Source organism: Paroedura picta, chromosome 4 (assembly GCF_049243985.1).
Source record: "Paroedura picta isolate Pp20150507F chromosome 4, Ppicta_v3.0, whole genome shotgun sequence".
Taxonomy (NCBI): Eukaryota; Metazoa; Chordata; class Lepidosauria; order Squamata; family Gekkonidae; genus Paroedura; species Paroedura picta.
Genome location: NC_135372.1, coordinates 57,966,126 through 57,992,778, shown reverse-complemented (window position 1 = coordinate 57,992,778; position 26,653 = coordinate 57,966,126). Strand labels below are relative to the sequence as shown.

Genomic DNA, 26,653 nt, shown 5'->3' with positions numbered 1-26,653 from the left:
AGAGAGAGAGAGAGAGAGAGAGACTCCCCTCCCTCGTCTGGGTCTCGGGAAGGGGGGGGGGATATATAATCAGCCTATGTCCAGATTTCAGTGATCGGAAATGTCTTTCTCAAAAATAATTCCCACTGGAGGGGCGGGGGGAGTCAAAAGGCTGCTGGCATTAAACTGACTTTGTGTCAATCGTGATGAAATTAACAGTGCTGAGATTTTAGAGACATTATCAGGATGTACTGCGAGCACATTGGAATCGTATAGGGTTTTCCTTACTCGCTCGCTCTCTTAAAAAAAAATCCTAGCTATGTACATGAAGGTGCCTAACTTCTCCTGAAGGACTAAGATTGTGGAACAAGCATATGTTCAAGGCTTGTTTGCAATAGAAAATTAATATATGTTCCTCTTAAAATGCAAGCTATGGGAATTGCTTGCTCTGGTCAAGAACACCCCCCCCCCAGCCCAACCTGCTAAACGGTTCAGCTTCGCACATGTTTGGTATCAGAGAGAATGGCTGGGAACACAGAGCCATTTTTCTTAGCAGAGCCCCCCCCCCCTTTCTTTTTTGGGATTGCACGTTTACCATCTTCCCACCCGGCACCGGTCCTTTCCCATTGGGAAGTCATGAATAAGAGCCTTCTGAAGCCTGCACGTCAGATCTTCCTCAATTAATCTACCATTAGCATGTTTGGGATCCAGCGCTTGATGGCTTAACAGCCGCTCCGGCGACTGTGTGCTGGCCACCCCCAATTAAGCGCTGTTCAAAATGAACTCGGCAAGACCAGCCTTTCCTGAGCTGTCAGAGACTCCCGTTTTTCCTTATTTTAACGTTTGTGTGTAGTGGCAGGCGACAGATGGTGTGGATCAGATCGATTTGATTGCATTAGGCGATTTTTTTTCTCCCCTCTCTCCTTCCCTCTCTCGCTCCCTCTCTCCCTCCTCTTCTCTCCCTCCCTCCCACCCCCACCATCACTTCTTTTCTGGAAGCCCGCAGCATCTGAAAGGCGATCGCCGGGGACTTGGAGTGCACCAGCATCCGCCGAGGTGGGAAGGCAGCGGAGCACACACAAAGCCAGCTAGAGGCGCCGAGGTCCCTTTCCCAGGGCTTGTTAACACTATAATCCGGCACCAGGAGGGAAGAAGGGGGCAGAAAAGCAGCTTTCTGCTGCCCAGAGTCTGTTTCCCTGGCTCATCAGATGACTCCCTGGGTTTTACACACAGTTGGAGTTCGGCTTGCAACCGGGATTTAAAGGGTAAGCACTTCAACCGAGGTGGATTTCTGGGAACTGCATGGGGAGGAAGTGGCGAGGAGTGATTCTCAGCTTTTGAAAGGAAGGTAGCACTTTAATCAAGATAAACATTTCAGTGGTTAACCCTCTCCCTGCGTTTCCACCCCATCTTGTTTAGTTCAGAGTTCATATAAGTCATAGTACTCCCGGTTCGTATTAACAGCATTTCTGTTCTGTATGTCTACCTTAGCGGCACTGCTTTAAAGCTATATTTCCCCTCGCTGGTTGTGGCTTACCCTTTGCTTTCCGTGCCTCCCTCACCCCCACCCCCACCACCCCACCCACCGGCACCCCTACCCCCACAGAGGAATATTTGGCATTTTAGGAGCACCTTGCTTTCTAGTATTCTGAACCGTAGGTTTGGAAGGGCTCAGTCCCTCCAGTTATTACGGTAGGTAGGGAGGAAGATTCTAATCAACATGGCTTTCCATGAACAAAGGTAGTTAATGCTGATGCCGAGCGTCGCTCCAGGCACCACAAGCTGCAAAAGGTGTAGAAGCAGCAACAAAGCGCGGGCGAGAACACTAGGGTTTGTTCCTGTTGTTGCATGGAGTGTGTGTGTGTGTGTGTGCGCGCGTGTGCGTGCGCGTGTACGTGTGTGAGAGAGAGAGACAGAGAGAGAGAGAGCGAGAGAGCTCGCGTTTAGGGGTGGGGTGGAGATAGAGCCAGTTTGAGGAGGGTTGAATGGAATATGCGCCCAGAGGCGAGCGGTCTGGTAGGAAATGGGGCTCCCGTCAGTCATCCTGCTCTCGCAACGGCGCTGCCGCGGTTCGGCTTGAAGCTCGCCAGATCTCTCTCAGAGCAGCGGGGAGGATGGAGCTGTCCACTCGTCCCCGGTGCTGAACTGTGTTCGCCCATTTTGGAAGGTGCTCTCCAGCAGGAGGGCCGTTCACGGTAATCACTGCATTGAAGCGGTAAACGGGGCGCGACTGTACTAGCAAGTTTCGAAAGGGGCGCTTGATACCCAGGGAGGGGGCGGGAGGGTTTATTTCGCAGCCCGGGGAGGAAATTGCCAGCGTGCATGTGTAGGCTTTGCATGTGGCTGTCTCTGGGTTTTTTCTTATGTATAATGCTGAGAAAGCTCTTTGGAAAAGTTTGGATGTCAAGGCTAAGCGCCCTACAATGCGAGATGTACCCCAGGCATGCAGGGTGTGTGTGTTTTTTTTTAATCAGGCTGGCGAAATGAGCTGCGTCTTATCTTCACAAACTGATATGCGTGTTGACTTTTCTCAAACTGGTTTTGTGGCTGAGAGTTCAAGAGGAGGACAGAGCATCGGTCGTTTTTCCTCCTCCTAGGCTGTCTATAGTGTGTCAGTCAGTCTTCAGTCCTACACAGTGCAGGGAGAGGAATCTGATATGCGCTTTTATTACTGTTATTTTCTAAGACGGCAACAGCCTGCTACTCTCAGGAGGGTTAGAAACGTGGCTGAAAGCTGAACAAAATGGAAGGAAGTTGCGTGTGTGTGTGTGTGTGCGTGTGTGTGCCCGTGTGGGTGTGGGTGTTAAAATTATTATTCATGATGTATTTTTAAATGATCGAAGTGGGAGAAACTGGCTTCGTAGGATTTTAAACGCAGACTTTCTTGGGGGCATTTTGTGCCGCGATCTGGTATCAAGGCAAGCGCAGATACTAAAGGAGGGATCTGGCAAGAATAAACGCGAGCATCTTGCGTGAATGTCACTTGCAATCTGATCTACAAGCTGGTCAGTTACAGAGCTCACCGGCTGAGCAGATGCCTCGCCATGAAGCTTGCTTGGGGGACCAGAGCCCACTCCACACCCAGGCATTTAACTCCGCTCCTTTTGTGTTGTGCAGCCCAGGCGGAGCAGAATGAGGGACTTGTAGCCCAAACTTAACTGCTGCTTGAGAGATTTTGCTTCTTCGTCTTAAAGGGTAACTACCACGGGTCTTCCAAACAAAGCCTTTTCTAGCAGGGCTCGGAAGCTTTGATTAGAGAACATTCATAGTGGGTGCGTGATAAACGCAGTCTTGCGTGAAGGTTTGGAAAATAAAACTTTTGAAAACTAACGTGGACAGGAGCTTGGAATCCTGCGATGGGAGAGGGAGGGGGAAAGTAGGGGGTCCGTTATGCTTTCACGTTGGAGATGCGCTGGTTCACACTGTAAGCTGCGCCGAACAGTCCGCGGGATGTGCTTTCAGGCGTGCATCAGGCGATATCGGAAACGGCGCCTTAGGGGAAGCCACTCCACCTCGCAGCTCGGACCCAGCAGGGCACGTGTGAAAGGGAATGGAATACTTTGTGACGTGGAAGCTGCGCTTGCCTTGGGCTGTAAAGCCTCGGAGGGGCCTGGGGTCTACGGGCGTCTCTTCTCTGACCGCTCCAGGGGCGCCTTTGAGTCGGTGGCAACGTCGGAGGGTGTTTCTCTGTGAGCCGGGACATCTCCCCGCGCCTGGGTGGCAGGCTGTGTCTTCATCTGAGCGGCACCCTCGTCCCCTGTGCCCCCAAGCAAACAGCTTGGTAAGATGTGTGTGATTAACTGTGCATCTCTTCTACAGGCTTCTCTGCGTCCGCGGCGAAGAGCCGTTCAAGCGATCCGCCCGCCCCGCCCCCGCCCCGGACTCCAAGAGGGGCTGGGACGGCCGGCAAGCCCCGCAGGAAGACAGCTGGAGCTGGCCGAGGTACGCGTCGCCGTCCCTGGACTAGGCGGAGGAGGAGGGGAGGCGAGGACGGAGCCCCCAAGGGCTGGCCGGCCGGCTGGGCTGTGCTCGGAGGTATGCAGGTGGCCGCATGCGTGTCCCGTCTGTGTCTGCAGATGCCGCGTCTGTCTTGCCCCCCTTCGTGTTGGATGCGGATGACTGAGCGGTGTGGGGGTCTGTGGTGGCCCGCGTGGCGCATGTGTCTCCCTAGGCGGGGGCTGCCTCAGTCGCGCGGGGCGCGGTCTGCCCGAAGCTTCGTGCCGCGGTGGACGGACGGCTTGCAGCAGCGGCGCCTTTGTGTCAACCCGGGCCAGTGTCTCGTGTGAACCGGGCCGCCCGGCGAGTGCGTGTGTGGACCGTGGCGGGCATGCCTGCGTGTGAGTGGCGTGTGCCTGCCTGCCTGCCTGCCTGGGTCTCGGCCGACCCCTCCTGGGCCGGGGTGGGGGCTGCCCCGCTGCCGCTCTCTGCTTGACGGCCGCCTCTTCTCCTTTGCCTTGGCAGGCCCCGGGGAGTCCAGCTGGGATTTGGGAGCCACCCACCGCCGCGGGCCGGCCGGCCGACTGCTCGCTTGGATTCTCCTTTCCTCCGGGACGTACCGTTGTGGATTTATTGGCGCAGCGGGGCGTGCGGCGCCCCCACACCCTCTTCGCCTCGACCAGCAGCCACCGGCACCAGCACCAGCTCTCTGACTCTCTTCGGTGACGGGTATTCTTGGGTGGATAATACGGATTACGTTGTTATTGCTTAAGAATACGCGTAGTCGAGGAGAGTACTTGCGGCAGGCAGGTGGGCAGCGACGGCCCTCCCCGTTGGCTTCCTAATCGCCTCTAGTTGCCAAGGTAGCGCCTCTCTCTCTCTCTCTCTCTCTCTCTCCTTCTCTCAATTTCTCTCCTCCTCTGTTTTTGTTCTCTCCTTCCTCCCTTCCGTTGTACCTCGCCACCTCCCAGGACTCAAGACCTCATTTGGGGCGGGGTTGACTCCTGGCAGCTTCCCACTCCGGAGTACTGCGGAGAAATGTCTGGGCGGTGCTGCCTTCTGAGCTTGACTCCGGATTTCCCCTTGATTCTTGCTTAATGCGGATTACTGGACACCCCCCCCCCCCCCACACACACACACACCCATCCTGTACTCATTCCGATCGCCTCGGAAACCAGAGTGTCAACGGTGGGGATGCTAATCCGCTTTAAGAGGTTGGGAGGATGGGGAATTTCGTCGGGATTCCATGACACCCGGATTGCAAGGGCGTGATTTTTGTGTAAGTGGCGGAAATGGGGATACACGCCAATGAGGACTAGCCGACTGAGTGTTCAAGTGTAACCGATGCAACATTTGTACCCTAGTTCCCACTCTGCTTGCTCTGCTGGATTTTGGAAACAAACTGAAGTCTGCGTGTCCGATAGGAACAATGCCGAATTTGAGGCATTGCAGCGCTTGAGGCCCTGGCAAGCCGGCTTCTTTTCGGGTAACATTTCGCCTTTTCAGCCCAAATGGGTTCCTTGCCTAAGTCTGAAAGACGGAAACCTGCGGGTCCCTGCGAAAGGCGAATGAAGCACGCTTGCTCGGAAGTAAATCTCATTTGGTTTAAGTGAGCTTGATCCCTAGTAAGATTCCAACAGCCGGGAGGCCCGATCCTAAGCAAGCTCCCTCGGAACACCGCCAGGCTAAACACCTTTCCTCCTAGGCAAATTGAGCGTTGGGTTTCCGCTCCAAGTCCCACTGAACGGGACTGGATCTACGCCGGATCCAGCAGGCCCTCTTCTGAGCGGCTTCTTCCCACGGGAGAGCTTTTGGGATTACCGCCCTGCGGGCCGAAGTCAGTTCCTGAGGGCTTTCTCCTAGTAGCGCTTCCTCCCGAGGGCTGGCAGCCGCAGAGCCCCATCTCCCTGGCAAGAAATGCTCGGCTCTGGCCAAGAGAGATGCGTCGCCCTAGAGAGCGCTTGGGACGGGCAAAGGAGCTCCCGCTCCCGCTGGCTTGCTGGCTTGCCTGGGGACAGCGGGCTGGACAGCTCCGGCGCTCCAGTCTTCTGGCTTGAGGGTCTCCTTGCATCCCACGAACCCTTGCCCGCTGTCCTCGAGCGAGGCCCTGGGGCTTCCCAGGCCGCAGGCATTGGGGGGGGGGGGGGAGCCGCCAAGAGGCAGGAAGACGGGCCCCAGAAATCTGGACGGGGCGCTTTCGACGGGGAGGGAAGGCGACTTTCCCTCTCCGTCCAAACCGGCTCCCGCAGGCCCCGGAGCAATGGCACTGCTTCGGGGAAGAAGCCCCCACCCCCACCCCTACCGCCCCGACCCTCACGGGCACGATGGTCTCCTCTGGGGCCTGGGAATCGCCGGGAGGGGGGGAGGGGGGCAATTAATCCGGACTAGCAGGAAGAGTGGCTTGTTGTTAAGCGCGGGGGCACACAGACACACACACACCCCAACTCTCCCAAACTCCCCCCCCCAGCAGTTGAATTGCCCGCCCCGACCCTCTGGACCAGTGGCTGCTGGCGCCGGGCCTGCCCCCCCCCCCCGCCCGCCGCCCTTTCCAGGTCCAGGGCCTCCCCTTCCCCGCGCCCAGCGCTCCAGAGGTGGAGGCGTCGCCCATCGGCGCATCCCCCGCCCCTCTTCCCTGCTGGGCTCGGCCTGACTCTGGAGGCGCGGTGGGCTGGCCTTCCGGGACCTCCGGGGCGGATCAGGGCCGAAGAGCCGCAGGGCAAAGGCGTGGGGCTCTTAGCGAGAAGCGCCGCTGGAGCCTGCGCACGGGCGAGGGAGGCGGCGTCCGGAGAAGCCCTGCGAGGGACCCCGGGCGAGGGCCAAACTTCCCGAGAGGCCTGGGCGAGCCACCGGGGGGGGCGGGCGGGCGGGCGGGCGGGCGGCGGCCTTCTCCGCGCTATTGTTTCCCGCCGCGGCCTCGAGAGCAGCCGCGGGCATGCCGGCCTTGGCGGCCAGGAGTTTGCCCCGGAACAAAGGCCCGCCGTCCCGTTGCTCAATCCGAACCCTCCGGCTCTCAACGCGTGCGGCCTTTTGTTTTGGGACAGCCGGCGGAAGCCCCTTCCCTCCGCCGCCTCTTCGCTCGGAACGTGGCCCTTGCGAAGGGCGCTTTCTCTTCAGCGACACCGCGGGGCTTCTCGCGTGCTGTGCAGGGGGCGAGCGAGAACAGTCCCCGCCCCGAGGCACTCAATTGACCTAGGAAGGCCGGGGGTGGGCGGGAGGCAAGAGGGCTCTTTCTTTCTTTCTTTCTTTCTTTCTTTCTTTCTTTCTTTCTTTCTTTCTTTCTTTCTTTCTTTCTTTCTTTCTTTCGCCGGATGGTGGGGTCACGGTCTCCATAGCTGCTAGTGGCGGGCAAGGATTTGCTTCCTGTTCTCTCCACTTGCTCACCCTCCCGGTTCCTTCAGGCTGTAGGGAAGGCTGTGAGATTTCTGGGATGGACCACACAGCACTGTTTCAACAGCTCTGTTGGATGCGCAAGTTAAGGGGCGAATAAAGAGGCCAACTGCTTACACAGGGGCTTCCCCCCTTTTGTAATCTGGGGAGGGGGGAGTAAAAACCTCATCTCCCTCCCCCCTCCCAAGTAATCCCTCCAGGAAATGTTGAGATGAATTTAGGGGAGTCTTCATGGAAAATTGAGAGTGCTGGAACCTTCCTCTTGGCACGTGGGGGCAGTGGAAACGTCCAGGGTGAGAGGCGCAGAAAGAGGGAGGGAGGCCCGCCGGCAGCACCCGCAGTGCTGTGTTGGCTGCACCAGAGCTATCGCAGAGGGGTTGGGTGGGTCTTCTGAATGGCGGCCATTTTGCCAAGACTTGGCTAAGGCCAGAGGAGTGGTTATGCCTCGGGGGAGCCCTCAGGTTCCTCCTCCTCATTTATTTTTATTTACTGATCCATTACATCCCACTTTACCACTTTTAGGCTCACCAAACGGCTTAAAGACATACTCAGAAATACTGTGAAAAGCTCCGGAAGCTCAAAAACACAAGGTCCTCAAACCCAGGAGTTAGTATCTCAGACTGTGAAGTGTCAGTGGCCGACCACTGGGAAGCTCCCCCCACCCATATGAAATATAGCCATGCTGTTGGCGACAGTAAATTAAATAGCCTCCGAACAGCAATTCATTTCTTTCCTTTGTCAGTTTAGAAGCCTAGAGTTAGCCTATCCTTGGGTGTGTGTGGGGGGGGGGGGAGACAATGGACAATGATAGATAGCTGTATTGTCAGAGGGTTGTATTACTATGGTTTTCAAATCCAGATGTGCCAGAGCTCTCCATTGTTTAGATGGGGAGATCTGTGGAATACAGAGTGGGCGAGCATCCTCAGAAAATATACTGGCTTTTTCAAGAAGGCAAGGAGCTGTGGGGTGTGTCATTCCACTTTTCTTTCTCTTTGAAAATGACCTGTCTAAAGTCATGGCTGTCAGTGTAAAGGACTATTTTGGCAAAGATTAGAGAAATATATGACCATAGCTATTAGTCATAAGGAGGAAGGACCACTTCATAATGCTGTTCTTACTCTAGATCAGCCTTTTTCAACCTTTTGACCATGGAGGAGCCCCTGAAATAATTTTTCAGACTTCAAGGAGCCCTAGAAGTGGCCAGCAGGCCACCCCCTGTACCACGACCTCAGAAGTGACCTCACTCCCCACACCCCAAGCCCTCCTTTTGCTCTCTCTTCCTGCCTGTACTACTATTATGGTGGCTCTGCCTCATGTAGGCCTCTGATTATCATGTTCTCTGATTATCAAATTAAGGGGATCAGCAGCATAGAAAAAACATTGCCACATGCACTTTTCCCTTTTATTCCCCAGGGGCATCTACTGAAACTAGACTGCTGACCTAGATGGACTTCTTCTTCTTCTTCTTACAGTGCCTATTGTTAGAGTGACTTAAACACAGATTTGCTTGCAATCGAAATATTAGCAGTGGACAAGGTGAAGGATATAGATAAGGAGAGGGAGAGGAGCACAAGAAAGGATGTAATGGGAGTGTGTCATTTCTTGGGCTGGTCATGGTCAGGATTGTCAGAAATCAAGCAGTAATGTCATAACGTACTTAGTGTATCTGGGTGACTTTGTGTGAGACCCAGCTTTGTTGCCTTAATAGCTTCACGGTGTTGGCCTAAAAGTCAGACCTGCTTCTGATCCAAATTGTTCTCTCATGTGCTCCCAGCTTTACTCCTCCCAACTGGCCTTCTGCAGGAGGTTGAGGGGAAAGGCCAAAGCTCTTGGCTGACTAGTAAGAGATGGAGATGCAGTAAGGGAATTCTTGATTCCAGTTCTATTAGAGATGCCCCTTACTGTGACCCGGTTCCTCCTCTTTGACCTTCTCCTTTGGCTTTAATAGCCCCAAATAAGGCATCATTACTTCCACCTTGATTGACAGGGTGGTTGGCCACTCCGGACTTAGTCCACTGAAACCAATGGTTTTTAGGTGCACAGTCAGTGCCTCTTCTGATGTCTTGTGTTACATAGATATTGAGGAGACACCACACATCCAGAAAGGGAAGAGAGGCTGTTGGCATAAGAGAGTCCTTTGCTTCCTATTTTAGTCTTTTGCACACCTTCAAGTTTACACTCGGTGCAGCTGTATCATACAGACTTGGTTTAATAATTCAGCCTTCTTCACATACGTAGGTGGTGAACAAGGCCCGGAATTGCACTTAAGAATTCCCAAGAGGTCTTGTTACCCCCAGTAGGAAATGAGCAAATCTCACTCCCTTATTTTCTGAAAGCCATTTTTGCAGTGGCCTAATGACTCTCTTTAAAGAAACCCCCCTCCCCCACCAGGAACAGATCAGAGGGGGAAGTCAAATTGCTTATAAATCTTTTCCAAAATAGATAGCTGCTTTCTGTAGGCAATATATTACAGCTGGAGAGGAGTTTGGGGCATTTCCCTTTTGGATTGTTTTGCTATTGCTGTGATCAGAAACACACACATTCCTTTCAAACTGTATGATTTAAGAAGCAAAGCTAATCCAGATCAAGGCCGGAGCTGGGCAATCAGCAGTAGTACTCCAAGTATTCACAAGGTTTTGTGGTAGACTAGAAGTCTCTCGAACAGCCAGTCCTGTGTTCAAACTCTCTTTCTGCTCAACTCTTCAGATGACCTCCTCTGTCCGATGAAGAGCGCTGTTCTCATCTTCCAAAGGAGAGGCAGTGGACAAGTCTTGTTTGTTTTATGAAGCAGCTCAGTCTCTTGTGGGGTTGGAAACTGCTTGGGCCATTAACATGGAAGCTTAGCCAAACATCTCTTTCAACTTGTATTTCTTTCTGTGGTTTAATATGATTAGCTGGTGAGATTTTTTTTCTTCCTTTGCCTGAATAATGCCTTAATGATACAGGCTGATGCATTTTTAATGCCTGTACTCTTTGTCATTGTCTAAATTAACATTTTGATGACCGTGGGTTTCTTCCCCTCCCCCCTTTGTATAGTGTTTTGGAGATGGCTGCGTTGTGGGGCTAAGAATAGCAGATGAGAGGTATAGGGCCTGCTCTGAAATGTATAATGGGGAGAAATGCTTGATGGCGCAGAAGCAGCTCGAGCTCCATTCCCAGCGGCCTCGTGTAACATAGATTCTGGCAAATGGCTGAGCTGTTCTTGGGCTCTGCCGCCTAGGTGCAGTCTTCAGGAGCTAGAAAGGCAGCCAGGATGCTGGAACTGCAAGGACACCAGCAGCCCTTTGCCACAATTGTTTCCGTTGGCAGGGGGGGCTTGCAGGGAGCATTGATTTACCATCATTTCGCTTTTCTTCACTAGGTTAGTAAGAGAGACAGACAGGATGACTTGCTTAAGGCCCCCTGGTCAGTTGTTCTTTGCCAACCCAGGCCCTTGTCTGAATCCAGAAGTAGATGTTCTGTTTTAGAGAAGGGGCTTCACAAACGAGGAGCATCCTAAGAAGACACAAAACATTGGGGAACCCTCAGGTCAAGCAATCCAATAGATTACCTTTGAATGAATGAATGAACAAACGAGCGAATGAATGAATGATGCCATTTTGATACACCTGAAAAAGGAGTGACAGGGCTTATCGCTCATCCCAGTACCTTTGCACTCATTGGCCAGTATGCTGGAAAGAGAAGCTGGCTGATTTCTTGTTATTAGGCAGTGCTGGTGGAATGTTTTCCCAGTAAATGCAATGCTGGTCACTGAAAGAAATGTCCTGGAACATCACTCGGGGAGCCAAGCCCCCGCAGCGGCCCTCTCTGCCCTTGGCAAAGGCCTTGCATGCATTGCAGGAGGCAGGCAAGAGCTCTGCTTCTCTGCACTGAAGCAGGGTGGGTCCCTAGCTAAAGAAACACCATGCCCCGTGCCTACCTCTCCCTGTCTGCTCATCTCTATAGATCTGTGGGCATCGCCCAAGAAATACTGTGCCACAGGGAACAGCCAGTCATAGTTCTGTCCTAAACGCTGTTACACCCTTCTAAGCTTATTGAATGTCCGGTCATAGAAGGGTGTAAGTCTGCTTAGCAATGCACTATATAATATCATTATTAATGACAACAACAATCATTCGCTGTGTCATATGCTGCGAAATGATAGAGCTGATTCTATGGTGAAGGCTAGGTGTTCTGGGCAGGGCCCATTCCTTCCTGCTCCCATGACTGACATTGGCATTTCATGAACCTGAAAGCACCATCTCTCTTCTAGGTAACACTGTGTGTGAACGAGACCTTGGGGTACTTGTGGATTGTAAACTAAACATGCAGTGTGATGCAGTGGTAAAAAAGGCAAATGCCATTTTGGGCTGTATCAACAGGGGCATCGCATCAAAATCACAAGATGTCATAGTCCCATTGTATACGGCACTGGTCAGACCACACCTGGAGTACTGTGTGCAGTTCTGGAGGCCTCACTTCAAGAAGGACGTAGATAAAATGGAAAGGGTACAGAGGAGAGCAACAAAGATGATCTGGGGCCAAGGGACCAAGCCCTATGAAGATAGGTTGAGGGACTTGGGAATGTACAGCCTGGAGAAAAGGAGGTTGAGAGGGGACATGATAACCCTCTTTAAGTATTTGAAATGTTGTCACTTGGAGGAGGGCAGGATGCTGTTTCTGTTGGCTGCAGAGGAGAGGACACGCAGTAATGGGTTTAAACTACAAGTACAACGATATAGGCTAGATATCAGGGAAAAAATTTTCACAGTCAGAGTAGTTCAGCAGTGGAATAGGCTGCCTAAGGAGGTGGTGAGCTCCCCCTCACTGGCAGTCTTCAAGCAAAGGCTGGATACACACTTTTCTTGGATGCTTTATGATGCTTTCGGCTGATCCTGTGTTGAGCAGGGGGTTGGACTAGATGGCCTGCATGGCCCCTTCCAACTCTATGATTCTATGATTGTATTCTATGATGCTCTTCCCCCCTCTCCTCCATGCATGCATTTCTTTATATATTCATTTGCTTTACTTATAGCCCATCTTCCCTGCATAGAAATGCTGTCATTTATATCCCATCCCTCTTCGGTCGACTGATCCCATTTTTCTCCTGGGTAGTAGATAAGGCTAGGAGAGCTTCATGGCTGGAGCCAGGTCTTCCCAGTGTCTGTTGTGGGACACTAGTCCTCTCCAAACAACCCCTCCCTCTCCCTGAAAAATCTTGCTATGAATGGTAAAGGATGGAAAAAATCCTTAGACTAGTTAAGCTGAAATTGCTGCGTAGATGTCTGTGGTGTTACACCAGTGTAAGCAGACTGTGATTCATCCCTTAGAAGACCCAGTTAATGTATGGAAGGTGGCATTTGCCATGGTTCAGGTTGAAGATAAAAACAGGCATTGGCTCCCCCGGCATAAAGTGTCTGCAAAAGAGTGAATGTGCCGATTTGTCTTGCAAAAAAGTAAAACTGAATCATACCAGCTGCCTTACACTGCATAATCCATATATAAAGGAAAATTCATAAATAAAGGGAAATCTGAGATTTCATGCAAAGCATGCAACGTAAAACAAAAATTATACAATCGTTTTAAAAATAATGATGCCCCATGCCCCCGTACTTTATTTTCCATTATATTTATATACTGATATTTTCAGCCACACGTCTCTAATTAATGGAGACAAAAATATTATATCAATTTTTTTAAGAGTGTAAATCACTCCTGTGGAGAGAAAAATGCAACATGTTACAGTTGTTTGAATTTAATTTCCCAGTGCGAACTCCTTGTTTCATAATACAGCGCACCACCTGCACACATACAACACAACTTCATCTGCGAGAGTTATCCCATTGCATTTCTTTAAGTCTTTGTTTTCCTTTCGAGAGTAAGCTTGTAGGTGACAACAGCATTCAGGGAGAGGAAGCTGCTGGAAGAAAGAAGGCAAAGCTTCATTTCCAGTATGTTTTGGGATAGATCCATTCACAGCTCAAGAAACTGTTTGCAGGATCTGTTGTAAAGCTCTTGCTCTGCTCTCAAGTGTGACTTATGGTCAGGTCTTTATCTTGGTGAACCTAAAGTGTTTACATTTAAGAGGGACTTAATCCCATCCAATGGGATTAAACTATTCCAAATCCAGATTCTGATTTAAGTGGGTTTATCCTTTCTTTTCAGCCATCCAAGTCGATACCTCTCTGTAACACACACAGCTACTCAAATATCGGGTTCAGAAGAAGTACATTTTGAAATGGAGAGGTCATTAAGCTGTTTCTGCTATCTTGATTAGGTAGAATTCTCCCTGACCTCAGGAAGGGCCGCAAGAGTGGACCAAAATCGGTATTCGGTAGTGACATGCTCCAAGTGCAAATTTGTCATAAATATGCCTGCATATGCAGCTCGCCAATACAGCTAAGCACAGAGGCAGTGTTCCCCTGATGGGTCAATCCAGTTTCGATTGCACAGGAGATTTTAGTTTGCACCAAATGTTTGTGTCCATATTTTATATTGAAGTCACTCTCATAATAAAAGTGTCACGCTTCTGATAACTGACAAAGACTTCTGTTTTAAAATGGAGAAGCAGCAACATTTTGCATGCAGGGGACATTGGCAATGCTGCCAAAAGAGAGAAGAAAAAACCTGACTTTAGACTGTTAGTCAGAATTTTGTTTGTTTGTTTTGGCTATCAAGTCACAGCTGACTTACGGGCAACTTCGGAGGGCTTTCAAGGCCAGTGGCATTCCAAGATGGCTTGCGGTTTGCTGCCTCCATGTCATGACCCTGGTATCCCTCGGTGATCTCTCATCCAAATACTAGCCACAGACTAGCCTGCTTAGCTTCTGAGATTTGACAAGATTAGGCTAGCCTGAGCAATCCAGGTGAACTCAAAGTTGATACACTGATTAAAAAAAAATACCCACATATTTGCATTTTTTTTTTTTGAGCCACACACCTGTACCTGCATGTTTGGTTCCAACCCTGGAAGTGAGCAAGGGAGATCTGAGTAAAGTCTCTTTCAAACAAAGCTTTCAAAGCTTTGTGTTCTGTATTGCAAACCAAGCAATATATGATGGCTTTTCTCACATGGCTATGTTTTCCTATCATTGCAGCTGCCAAATGAAGTCCAACAGCAATGGAGCTTTTAGGTGGCAGCTTCCCCTCCCCATTTTTCCCTGCCCAGAGAGCAGCTAGCCAAGCTGCCCTGCAAGCTTTCCTAAAATATCATAGCAAAGTAGGTTTGGGAAAGACTGCAGAAAAGTTAAGGACAAACCATTTAGTAGAAGAAAGCATCCCAATGCTGTTGGGGAGCAGAGGAAAAAAACCACTTCTCAACAACATTGAGCCCAGGGCAAATCACCAGTGCGGAAATGGCCTACGTGGCATGACTGTTTGGTTTTCAGCGAATACACTGCATGATCTTGACTCTGCTCTGAATTTGCTCACCTCCATAGATTCAACCAGATCCAAATATCTAAATGCAGACATGCATCAATAAGAAAACAAAGGCGTGCATGCGTCTGATGTAGTGAGGCATCCATTATGTAGCTGCTGCTTATAATTGCTTGCCTTGAATGCAGATAACGAACGCTCCAAGGAATCTTGAGCCCTAGAACAGTTCACTTCCAGAAGAGCCTTCAATTAGAAAGAAAGGGAGTTATGGCTAGCGACAAGGTTATATTTTAAATTGGAGTACGCTAGGAAAGCCAGTCTCCACATATTGTTTGTGCATTGTCTTTAATGATCTAGTTTCATTGTGTGTTCCTTTGGTTTATGTGACCTTTCCATGTACTTAGAGTTTTGCCTGCCCATATATAGGGGTGTTGTACCAGCTTACTCAAGGAAATGAGAGCCTTTGAGGGGAGGGGGGTGTACTCTTAAAGACAGAAATGAAAGCAACAAATAGTGGTTTGAAAATGTGCTTTCTGCAGGTATACTCCAGAGACCCAAAAATAGTCATAGCTCCCTTTTTAGTACACACCTTGTTACCAGCTACCAGTTCTGAGACCGTACAGCTGGCCACCATGGCCTTGGATCCACTGGACCATTTCTACGGAGGAATGAATTTCAGCCCACAAAGTGCAACTTTCTCACTGCCTTCTCCCCCCTTAGTTCATAATACTTGATGCAACTCTGCCCCTCCTTCCCCCAGGATCCACCATTTGGGGTGCCGCCTAAGCTGCAGCAGGAGTGCACGGGCAAGAATGGAGTGCTCCATGGGCAAAATCATTTCTCTTTGTGGAAACTCCAGTGGATCCACAGTGATGCAGTCTACTGAAGGGGAAACGCTGGTGATGGTCCTCGAGGATAGAGTAGGCTTTTAAAATAGTGAGCAGCAGAATAGGTACAGAGAGGGCTTCTGTAATGGGAATCCATGTTTGGCCATACATTCTTTAAATGAATGCGAGACCGAACTGGTTCTCTCTAAGGTGGAGTGCCTACATCACACTGAGTCCCAGTCTGAGAGGCCCGTCCAGTTTAGCCTTTGTTACACAGAGCTAGCCTTTGTCATTGTGCCTCTTTCAAATACCCAGTTAAAATGTGTTGATAAATAAATTCTAACCTTCCCTTTAAAAGGATGTTAGAGGTTCCCCTTCTCATCTTGACAGCTGTAGTTAGAAGATCGGCTTTTACAAGAGAAGATACTGTCACTTCTCTCTGTCTTATATCCCCAGGAGTATCACATCAACAGGACTCACCTCCACTCAGGTGGGTTTATGATTACAATCATCTTTGTTTAATGGTCCTAAACAATTTGTACACAGTAAGAGAGCCAATTTGTACACAGTAAGAGAGCCTCCTCCTCTTCTTCTTTTTCTTCCATGGGACTTCCAGTTAACCCAGTTGGGATCAGGAGGCAACGGTGCACATTTTCCCACATGGGACTGTCATATTCTGAAAAGCATCATAAGTAGCTAATGTCAATAAAATCAGAGTCCAGTAGCACCTTTAAGACCAACAAAGATTTATTCAGGGTGTGAGCTTTCAACTGCAAGCACTCTTCGTCTGACAAAGGGTGCTTGCACTCGAAAGCTCACACCCTGAATAAATCTTTGTTGGTCTTAAAGGTGCTACTGGACTCTGATTTTATTGTGCTACTTCAGACCAACACACTTACTGATTTGAATCTAGCTAATGTCAAGCGTGTGTAGAGTATCAGCCTCTATGTCACTGTAGCCCACTGAGGTCCCGGTCCTCCCCAGGCCCCATTCCCAAATCTCCAGAAGTTTCCCAACTTGGATCTGGCCACTGAACCTCACCATCCCCAGCAGTAGCCAGGGCAACCTGGTAACCCTCACATTCAGGGTTGCAGCCCTAAGGAAAGGGAGTTAAACTTTCCCAATACACAGCGTCTCCCCAGTTGAAAAGGGACCTTCTAGGCTGCTTTAAGCCTCAGAATCGAAGACAGCTATTCCGTATAGTTGACCTCCCCCACACATCAGACTGGGACTTTTATGGCTATATCTAATAGATTTTTAACTCCTTCCTCCAAAGAACTGTGAGTGGTGCACGTGGTTCTCTCAGTGAACTGTTGAAGGCTTTTGTAGCCAGTTGTGATTCTCCCAGGCTGTGTGGTCTGGTAGTTTTAGCCCCTAACGTTTTGCCAGTAGCCGTGTCTGGCATCTCCAGAGGTAGGACACAGAAAGATGGGCATCTCTCCGTGCCATAGCGTGGAGTGTGTGAACGGTTGCTGGGCATTTTATTTATACTGCCAGCCATACAACCTGGAAAACCCACCATAGCCAGCTCTCCTTTTTGTCATTTCCCCCTCACAGTAATGCTGTGAGGTAAGTTAGGCCAAGAGAGGGTGCCTAGCAGAGTGGGGCTTTGAAGGTAGGCCTCCCAAACCCTTATGAAACAATGAACCCCATTACACTACTTCAGAAAGGTCTTTCAGCAACTGCAGTAGAAACAGTGCAGGGAAGAGGAGTATTTTTTTCTTAAAACAGTTTTTTCTTAAAACTCTGGTGCTTTGTATCACCTCTCTTCCCCCCCCCCCCTTGGTAGCTGCCTTTTAACCTCCATGCTACCTCTCAGTAGGGTCCCCAGGGCCACCTGTAATTGGGCTCTAAGAGTTAAGCCATAGTTGTGAAGAGGGGTTTTAGGGGAAAGGGAGGATCGGCAAATATCCCCGGTGATATTCTGGGAATTCTAATTCTAGATAGCCCAGAAGGAAGGGTGGAATTTATTAAGAGAGCAGGGAACTATTGGCTGTCTGAAGGGTCTTGTGTTAGAGGAACAAAGGACACAAACCAGTATATATTGGGACATGACGCTACAGAATGGGGGAAGGTTGTGGAATCTGAGTCTGAAGAAAGAAAATCATTTTGAAAATCAGAAACTGAGTTGTTAGAAAATCAATTAAAGGAGACTATGTGTGGGCATGGAAGACCAGACAGATAGATGGATGGATAGTTAAAACCACTATCTGCGACAAGATAGAGGGTTAAAGAGACTCAGTTCGTAAGGCTGCCAATTATGATGTCCCTATGTCCTAATAAGCATGAAATGAAAACTTAACCTATGAGTTAATCATAAATTTTGCTGCTAATTGAACGACAGCATGCTTCTTCCTAGCGAGAATTAGGGGTGCTGGGAAACAAGAGTGTCAGACAGCTTTGCAGTGGGAAAGTCACATCTGAAAAGGGAACAATGAGGCTGACTAAGTGGGTTCAATCCAATTGTCACGCATCTCCCCCTCCCCATTTTTGTTACATTTGGGAAATGTACTGCATGGCTGCGCAATCTGCTAGAAAATGTGCGGTAGAGAACAATCCTGTACACAGGATGAGATACCTAATTTGGGGGCCTTTCCTATTGTCGGTCTGTGTAATATCTTCCCGTGTGATCAAAATCATTCTGATATTTTATGCTATTAGCGAGCAAAGGACAGGGAGGCAGGTGTCCATATTGGGCTTTCAAAAGAAAAGATGTTCTTTCCAATATGCTTCGTGCTCACTGTACAAAACATTTCTATTGTGTTCTTCTGTCTCTGTTTCAAAACTAATTGTCAGCAAATGTCCCCTCCTCCATTTTCTCCCCCTGTATTACTCTCTCTCTCTCTCTCTCTCTCTCTCTCTCTCTCTCTCTCTCTCTCTCTCTCTCATGTTCCCTATATCTAAATATATATTCATGCAATGTATGTTTTGGCGAAGTTGATCTAACATCACTATTGAAATATTGTAGCCGAATTTCCTCCAATATTAAAAAAGATGCTGATTCATGATCCTGGTTGGTAATTTTAGCTGTCCTCTTACTCAGACAAGGGAGAAAAAAGATCACAGAATTCTTTTACCCTAGAGGCTGAAGCAGCCTCGTAGAAGTCAGTAAAAATCTATAAAAAATGGTCATTTGGGGGAATGGACTTTTCTGGTGGGAAGTAAAATAATATTGAGAACTGAGCAGCATTTTAAGTGAACCGTCTGTTCATGAAACCCACAGATGGGGGAATATAACATGACCGTTTCGCATAGAAAACTTAGAATTTCTATGACTCATTTCACATCACCAGAGGAAAATGTCTTTGTGCATTTTTTTAACAAGAAGACTCATTGCTGGAAAATTCATATTTCAAAAATGTAGAGCTGACATTACATTAGAGGGAGAGGCTTTAAAAAAAAAGTTAAATGGTGGCCGATAAGCACACTGTAAGTAGCATATGTTCCACTAATACATCCAATTTTGGAATCTAAAATGGTAACACAGTATAATTATACATTAAAAGGGAAATGATCATAGAGTGATCTGAAATGCATGTCACAGCAGTGATCTTCCTAGCGGCTTGAAAGAACAAGCTTCCTTTAAATTCAAAATCATACGGTTTAGCGCCTGCTGTTTTCTTCCCGTGTTGGCAAGTGCCCACTGCTTCAGAAATTGGGGACCCACAATGGGAGAAAACATGTTTCTATATCTGTTGTGCTTGGGGCAGATATTTCCTTGTGGTATATCAAGTGAGGGGAAGAGGAATTTAGTCTTCTAATTCTTCTAAATGTCCTTGGTCTTCAATCTATATAAAGACACTTGTATCATGGTGCAGTTTGAGAAGCCACACTTTCCTCTCTTTTCAGTCATTTGGAGTAAATACGTGCTAGCATAAGGGGAGAAATGGCTTAATTTACATGACTGACCTTCTGCCCCTGCTGTTTGGATGTAAACTTCTATGATGCTTAAAATCACTCATCAGTGGAATAATGAAAATTATGCAAATAGAGACTGCATAGTTCATATGTGTGGGGACAAGGCAGCTAGATATCCTCTTCCTTCCTTTTTTTTTTAATATAAAGCTTGTCCTCTAAAATGTCTGAGTTCTGTTAAAATCAACTGTATTGGCCGTGTGGGCTAGATTCCTGATCAATCATAGGGTACCCATACCCAGGCTTTTAAGGGTGAATGAAAGATGATGAGGCATAAGAAGGGGGAAACGGGGGCCTTGAAAAGTCCATCAACAGTTAGCACCTGGATAGCCAAATGCACTGGCACTATGGTGAGTTCTTTGATTTAAATTATAGTAATTACATGTAAATATATGTCTATGAATGTAAATTGGCAGGTGCAGATTTTGTGCAAATATGACCACTTTTGAGAGCTCTTGGACTAATTTTTAGTCAGCTTGAAATGGCCACCTTCATTGGGACTTAACATAAATATGATAAAGGGTAGATTGAAGATAAACCTGGAAGCAAGATAGCAGGGGTCCAAAACAGTACCTTTCAAGTTATTGATAGGGTAATGTGTGAAGGAAAAATAGCTGTATAAAATTTTTGCTGTTTGAATGTAGAAATAATAATATGTCATCTCTGCTGAATAAGATCCTTGGTTTGCCCACTGGGGTTTGTGGGCAGTTGGTACAAGTTCATCCATGGTTGATACTAGTTTAATTTTCATGTACAACTGGATTGGTTTTGGAGAAAGAACCTCTCTCAAAATCATGAGTGGGAATGTGGGCAAATCCTTGATGAAGAAGTCCTCCAACATCAGAACAATTCCTTCTTGTCTACCATGACTGAAGCTCATAGTCCTCTACTCATGTGTAGGAGATTACCGATAAGGAGTTTCTTTTTATCTCAATTCAGGTAGATTTATGTCAACAGAGTTTGAGAAGGTTTTGTCTAAAAAAGTTTAATGACTGGATATGAACATAAAAGTATTCTTTAATGTATTTCTTTAAACTAAATATGGACATCTGTTGTATACATGAACACTGGGACCCACACTTCCTGCTAAAGTCGATTCTCTTCATTAATCTGACTTGGTCAGCGTTGACTTTGATCAGAACAGGCAAAATCTTGGAGCAATCTGTTTTTGTTCTTGCACAGCAGGGATGACCAATTATGGTACTTGGAGGCCACTGTTTCTAGGCACTGATCATGGATGATCTAATTCTGTGTTGAAGTTGGCTTCAGCTTTAATATACCAGTGAATGTGCCTTAGCCTGAGTCAGATGACTGATCCATGTTATCTGATACTGTCTCTCATTTACAGAGAACAGGGTCACCCACTCGGGGTTGTAAAATACCTGAAAACTTTGGGGATAGAGCCAGGAGTAGGTGAGATTTGAGTCGGGGAGGGACCTTATTGGAGTATAGTGCCGTGCAGTCTACCCTCCAAAGCAGCAATTTTCTCCAGCTGGACTGATCTCTGTTACCTGGAGATGAGCAGTAAAACTGGGGGATTCCCAGGTCCCACCTGGGGACTGGCATCCCTAACAGAGAAAGATATCTTTAACCAGGAACTGCTGGTGTGTGAGCCTGGGACTTTCTGCATGCCAAACATATACTCTGACAATGAGCAGCAGCCCCTCAAATAGCAGTAAATGCTTCTCTGTCAAAATAGCACATGTACCTGAATGTCATGAAGCAACTGGGGTTTCCTTTAGAGGAGTTGAGGAGAAATTGTGCTTCTGTCTCCAGAGGAAAATTGAAAGTGGTCCTTCTACATTTAAGAATAGCTCTGAGAGACCAGTATACTAATATGTACATGGAATATGTAAGGCTACTGGTTGCTGCATTTCCTTACAGTTGAAACCATAACAGAAGGTTCATCACAATTAGAATAAAAGTTGCTTGGCCCACAAGGGTGGCAGATAAAATTGTTTTGAGAGTTAGATCCTGCCTACGGGTCATTAGGTAGCATCCTTTTTTCTGTAGTGCAGGGCTAGTCAAACTGCAGCCCTCCAGATGTCCATGGACTACAATTCCCATGAGCCCCTGTCAGCCAACGCTGGCAGGGGCTCATGGGAATTGTAGTACATAGACATCTGGAGGGCCGCAGTTTGATTACTCCTGCTGTAGTGTAATACAAAACAAATTGAAATAGTAGAATTTTTTAGATCACTAGAAATAAAGATTGCTAGATCAGATTTTGGGATAGACCAGGTGTCGGTGGTGCAATGACACAGAATTATAGAAATGTTAGAGGAAGTTGTGCTGAGAGGGCATGGCTTGAATCTAGTAGATTTGCCTATATATACAATATGTTTACAGTGTGATATAGATGAGGTACACTGTGCCAAAGGTTATCTCATGCACACACATTCTATGTTTCTCATCACTTGATTGTTTAATAGTTTAATATACTCGCAGGTAAACGTGCACTTTGACCCTGTGGAGGGCCCCCCAATTAATTAGATGTTCTGTGCACAGGTTTCCCAGTGTTCTTAAAACTCATCTTGCACATGGAAATCATGCTGCAAGCTTCCCCCCTGCACTATTATCACAATAAAAACTGACACAGGGGAGTACTATTTGCCCTATGGTACAAGACTACATTTTCACAAATGGGCAAAGGAGACCATTTTTGAGTAGGAAAATAGCATGGTGGGAGGTATTTAAAAGTCTCTTCTCTTATTATCATGGTATCAAGCCCATTCAGTCCCACCTGATGAGTTTTTTAAAAGCCCTGGGACCTTCCAGCATGTACAAACCTCCCAATACAGCATGGACTTGACCTGTGAAAAGCAGCATGTTGGAGGTAACATGCAACCTCTTCATTTTTTAATGATCATACAACACAAATTCCTACTTGGTACTACAGTCTTCAGGGGGCAATGACGATGTGACAGCTATTCCCATGTGATAAAGTCCATTTTGGCCAGCCATAGTGATTTTGGTACAAATCAAGCAGTCATTCAAAATGTACACCCTGTCCCCAAACATAATTTTCTCAAACTACATCAGATTCTGAATAGGGTTGCAATCTATGGGTTGGGAAACACCTAGAGACACTGGAGGTAGAGGTGGGAATGGGTGGGACTTGGGGTGGGGAGGGACCTCAGTGGAGCGTAGTGCTATGAAGTCGACCCTCCAAAGCAGCCATTTTCTCCAGGAGAAATGATCTCTTTAGCCAGGAGAAGAGCTATAATTCCAGGAGATCCCCCAGGTCCCACCTGGGGACCGGCATCCTGGATTTTGAACCATTTTCCATGTTTCATGACAATAATGTTTGCCACTGCAAATGGGTGTATGTCAGGGACATATCTATGGCTCCCTGTTACATGTTTTATGCTTTTATAGTTGTATGCAAATAGTTCCTGCAACAAATGCAGCAAGCGTCACTTGCCGCATGTGATACAGATGTTTGTGACCATCAAAAATCCTAAGAGCTTCCTTCTTTCATTGTTTCTTTAAAAAAAATTAGCCACCTGTCCATTCATATAAAATATTTATTAAACACCTTTATCCCTTTTGGAACTCAAGACTGTTTACAACATAAATGAAACATTATATAAAATCACAGTTAAAACAAGTATAAATCCCATAAAATCAGTTTAAAACTCCAATTAGGACTGCCATAATAAAAGTGAAATCAATCAAAATGCAGAAATCAATAAAATGGCCTTCAGCAGTCTTCTGAAGATCATCAATGAGAAGGGGGGAGGCATGCCCCCCTGGGGAGGTTGTTCCATAATTGTGGGGTTGCCACAGAAATCCCTCTCTCATGCACCCATCAAACATATTGGCTCTTCCAACTGAAAAAGAAAAGTTAGAAGCAGGAGAAGGCACTTCTTCCTCTACAAGGTCATCCAGTCATTTCACATAGGGGAAGGGGAAGGGGAAGTGATTAGATCACAAGAAGGAAAACCCCACCTTAACTAGCAGTCAATTCTCTAGAGACAATTTGTTGGCAACTGTTCCAAGCTATACTAGTAGTGATCTGAGGTCTGGTTTCAGTGTAATGCTGAGCATATTTCTTTTAAATCCTCTTGCTAAATCCATGCAGCCTGTGCATTATTTTGCATTAGCACATCAGAGAACATTGGACTGGGAATATGGTGCTCTGTTGGCATAGGTAGGTGTGATGACTTAGTTTAAGGTGTGACCATGGCTGTGGTAGATTCTGCACAGGCAAATTCTGTTGCCATCACATTGAAAAAACGCCATGAAATCAGCGTTAGCTTGACTTGTTTTCATTCTTTACAACCCTGTTCTTCTTTTGGCCGTTGTTTGACAATAAAGCTGTGTGTGATCACAGACTGTTCGCAGGAAATGGTAATATCGCATGGGGCTTGATGGGAAGGCATTGGACTCCTTCTTTAATGAACTAAAAAGGATCGGCGAAATAAGTCCTGCCTCCATTGCTCAACATGTTCATTGGCAGGTGGGGAGAGACTTGGATTCCCTGCCTGTGTGAACTTGGAAGGAGTTATGTTCACACAACTGAAGGGAGGAGGTACCTGTTTTTCCATGGAATATCCAGCAGATGAAGGGTAATTTACAATATTTTGTGGGAAAGGGATGAGCCAGCTTGCCCTCTCTGACTGCTTTGAATTTGGAACTACACTGTGGAAGATTCAATCATGGATCTTTAAAAGGATGCCAGCCTCCAGGTGGGGCTTGGGGATGCCCCAGAACTACAGCTGGTCTCCAGACTACACAAATCAGTTCCCCTGCAGAACACAGCTGTTTTGGAGGGTATTTATGGCACAGAGGTCCCTGTGCTTCCCAGGCTTCATCCCCAAATATCCGTGAGTTTCCCAGCCTGGATTTGCCAACCCTACCTCCCTATCCCCTGCCAGTGGCCAGAAGAGCCCAGGCAACCCTGATCTTTCTGCCTCATTTGGCCTTTAGAATTTGGAGCAGATAAACTGGCAGGCTCACAGCCTGAACTAGATGAAAAGTTTTGTGTTTTCAAATACTCATGCACAACTGAATGATCCTCTGTATTGAAAACAATAATCCCACACATGTAAATTAGGACATCATTAAAAAAAAAAGACTAATCTAGAGCCCTTGTCTGACATGCTAATTTAGAACAGGGCTGCCGTCTTCTTGGAGATGTTCCATCTTACCACCTTAAGTGGTACAATCCCATTCAAGTCAGCCCTGATACCGCATTGATTACGTGGCCTTTTCACATATCCTTTACAAAGTTTCCACTCTTTACTGACTCTTTGTACAGCTGATCCAGACTGCAGCCATTTCAACTCAATAAGACTCCCTGTGCAAATTAAATAAGGCTTGGGGGAGCAAAAAGAACAGGGAGGGCAAAGGAGAGCTCAAGAAAATTGTACTGTGACAATTAAAGAATGTGAAATTTAATACACTCTGGTGCTTATTACTTCTTATTACTCTTCATGTGCAAATCAAGCACGGTTTTATTTAGTAATAAATATCATTTGAGTTTTCTGGGATTATTTTATTCTTGAAAATATTGCAACATAAATGACAAAGCAATTCTGCTGTACTTGAACAATGCCTAATGGAACAGAAATGATAATTGTGGGGGTGGGAGGGAAGAGTGTTAGTATCTTACAGAAAAGATAAAAGAGGAGTCTTGCAGCTCCATAAAGACTAGCCATGTTTTGTTCCAGCATAATCTTGCATGGGTTGGAGCAAAATCCCACTGACATACATGGATTTGACATGCATGAATGTTTGATATGTAAAGTTATTTACCTCTTTGCTTTGTTGGAAACCACCCTGAGCCCCTGGGATTTATAATTTATAAAATAAACAAGTGAATAAACAAATACAAGTACTGGCACCATTTTACCCCCCCCCCCCCAAAAAAAAAAAAAAACGGAGAGAAAAGACAAGCCTGCAGTAAAGTGGAAGCTGCCTAGTGATTGTGGCTTCTGCACAATGTGCAGGAACAACAGAGAGGACCAGGCAAGGGGGCAGCAGTAGAGGGCGAGGGTTAGTGATTTGGTGACCCTCAGCAAAGCCTGAGGATGGGGCCTTGGAATCAGTCCGGCAGCAGCTTTAGGGTGCCTGGAGGACCTCCTTACCCCACAGCAGATTGCCTCCCTGCCAGAGGGGATCTGAAGTGACTTTGCAGCACTGGTGGCTTCAGGGCAGCGGTGGAGGCAGCTGGCTGAAGGGAGTGTCTGGCTTGGGGCTTTCCCCATATGGGGCTTGGGACAACTGTGGAACAGCTGATGCCCTATGGCTAAGACTGTACCCGGTAGCACAGGCACACAGTGTTTAGGTGCTTCTGCTGCCATGGTGTGGTGTGGTGTTTTTTGTCAATACAACGGAGATCAAGAGTTTAGGACAGCCTTTCAAAGCAATAATGGATAGGATTTGATTTGTTGTTTTCAGGGCTTGCAAGAGTTTAGGATAGCCTTTCTCACCTTTTTTACCACTGTGAAGTCTCTGAAACGTTCTTCAGACTTCAAGAACCCTCAGAAGTAGTACAATTGTGCAGAATATGGTTGGGAAGCATAGCTGTATACATGCCCACCTGGGGTCTCTTCCCACCTCCTCCAGGCCCATCATTGGCCATTTGGAGGGGAGTGGCTCAACATGACCATATACAGTCATATCACACAATAAATGTTTAATTTAAAAAATATATCATAGAATCATAGAGTTGGAAGGTGCCATACAGGCCATCTAGTCCAACCCCCTGCTCAACGCAGGATCAGCCCTAACCATCCTAAAGCATCCAAGAAAATATATTTAAATTAATTAATTCCCACCCATTTGGGAAACTCTTCCAGGACCATCAGGAAACCCCAGGTTTTCATGAAACCCTGGTTGAGAAAGCCTGCTTTAGGATCTTACTTAACTATCGCCCCTTCAGCATTATTGAGTCGGGAAAAATGAGGGCTTTGAATGGCAGTCTGCAGCCAGTTAACAGCCTCTACAGCCCTTGCAGATTTCCAAAGTAGATTTGCTTTATGACAGTTCTGCTAATGTGCAGGGGAAGCCTTTTGTCATGCTGTGATTGTCCCGACAATGCTTGACAATTCTCTTGCAAATTTATCTGTGAAAATCCGCTAAGGACAGATTACTCGCAGATTCACATTTTGTGTTGCTTGCCCACAGAAATGGCTGGACATTCTCTAGGCTATCCCTTTCCCATCTAGACCATCTCTCTCCCCCCCCCCCCGTTTTTTGTGACGCCCATGTCTTTCACAGGGCTCTAATTTCAAAGTCGGAGTGGA

The 26,653-nt window shown here is 47.4% G+C and overlaps 1 protein-coding gene across 6 annotated transcripts in view; it reads left to right on the top strand.

Moving 5' to 3' along the window:
- The first annotated feature begins 595 nt into the window (after window positions 1-595).
- The window catches only part of LOC143835417 (uncharacterized), a 66,050-nt gene continuing 39,992 nt past the window's right edge, over window positions 596-26,653 (top strand). Inside the window, exons 1-3 of one of the 6 annotated variants that reach the window (XR_013230132.1) lie at window positions 596-1,244; window positions 3,799-4,014; window positions 4,441-4,644. Coding sequence is in view for 1 of the 6 variants with exons in the window: in XM_077332985.1 (XP_077189100.1) it covers window positions 1,972-2,174; window positions 3,799-3,921; window positions 4,441-4,644 (530 nt within the window). In the remaining 5 variants the exon portion in view is untranslated. Of the gene's footprint in view, window positions 1,245-1,282; window positions 1,328-1,888; window positions 2,175-2,921; window positions 3,175-3,798; window positions 4,015-4,440; window positions 4,779-26,653 lie in introns of those variants that run through there. The other 5 variants (XR_013230133.1, XM_077332985.1, XR_013230134.1 and 2 more) reach the window with 5 other exon arrangements.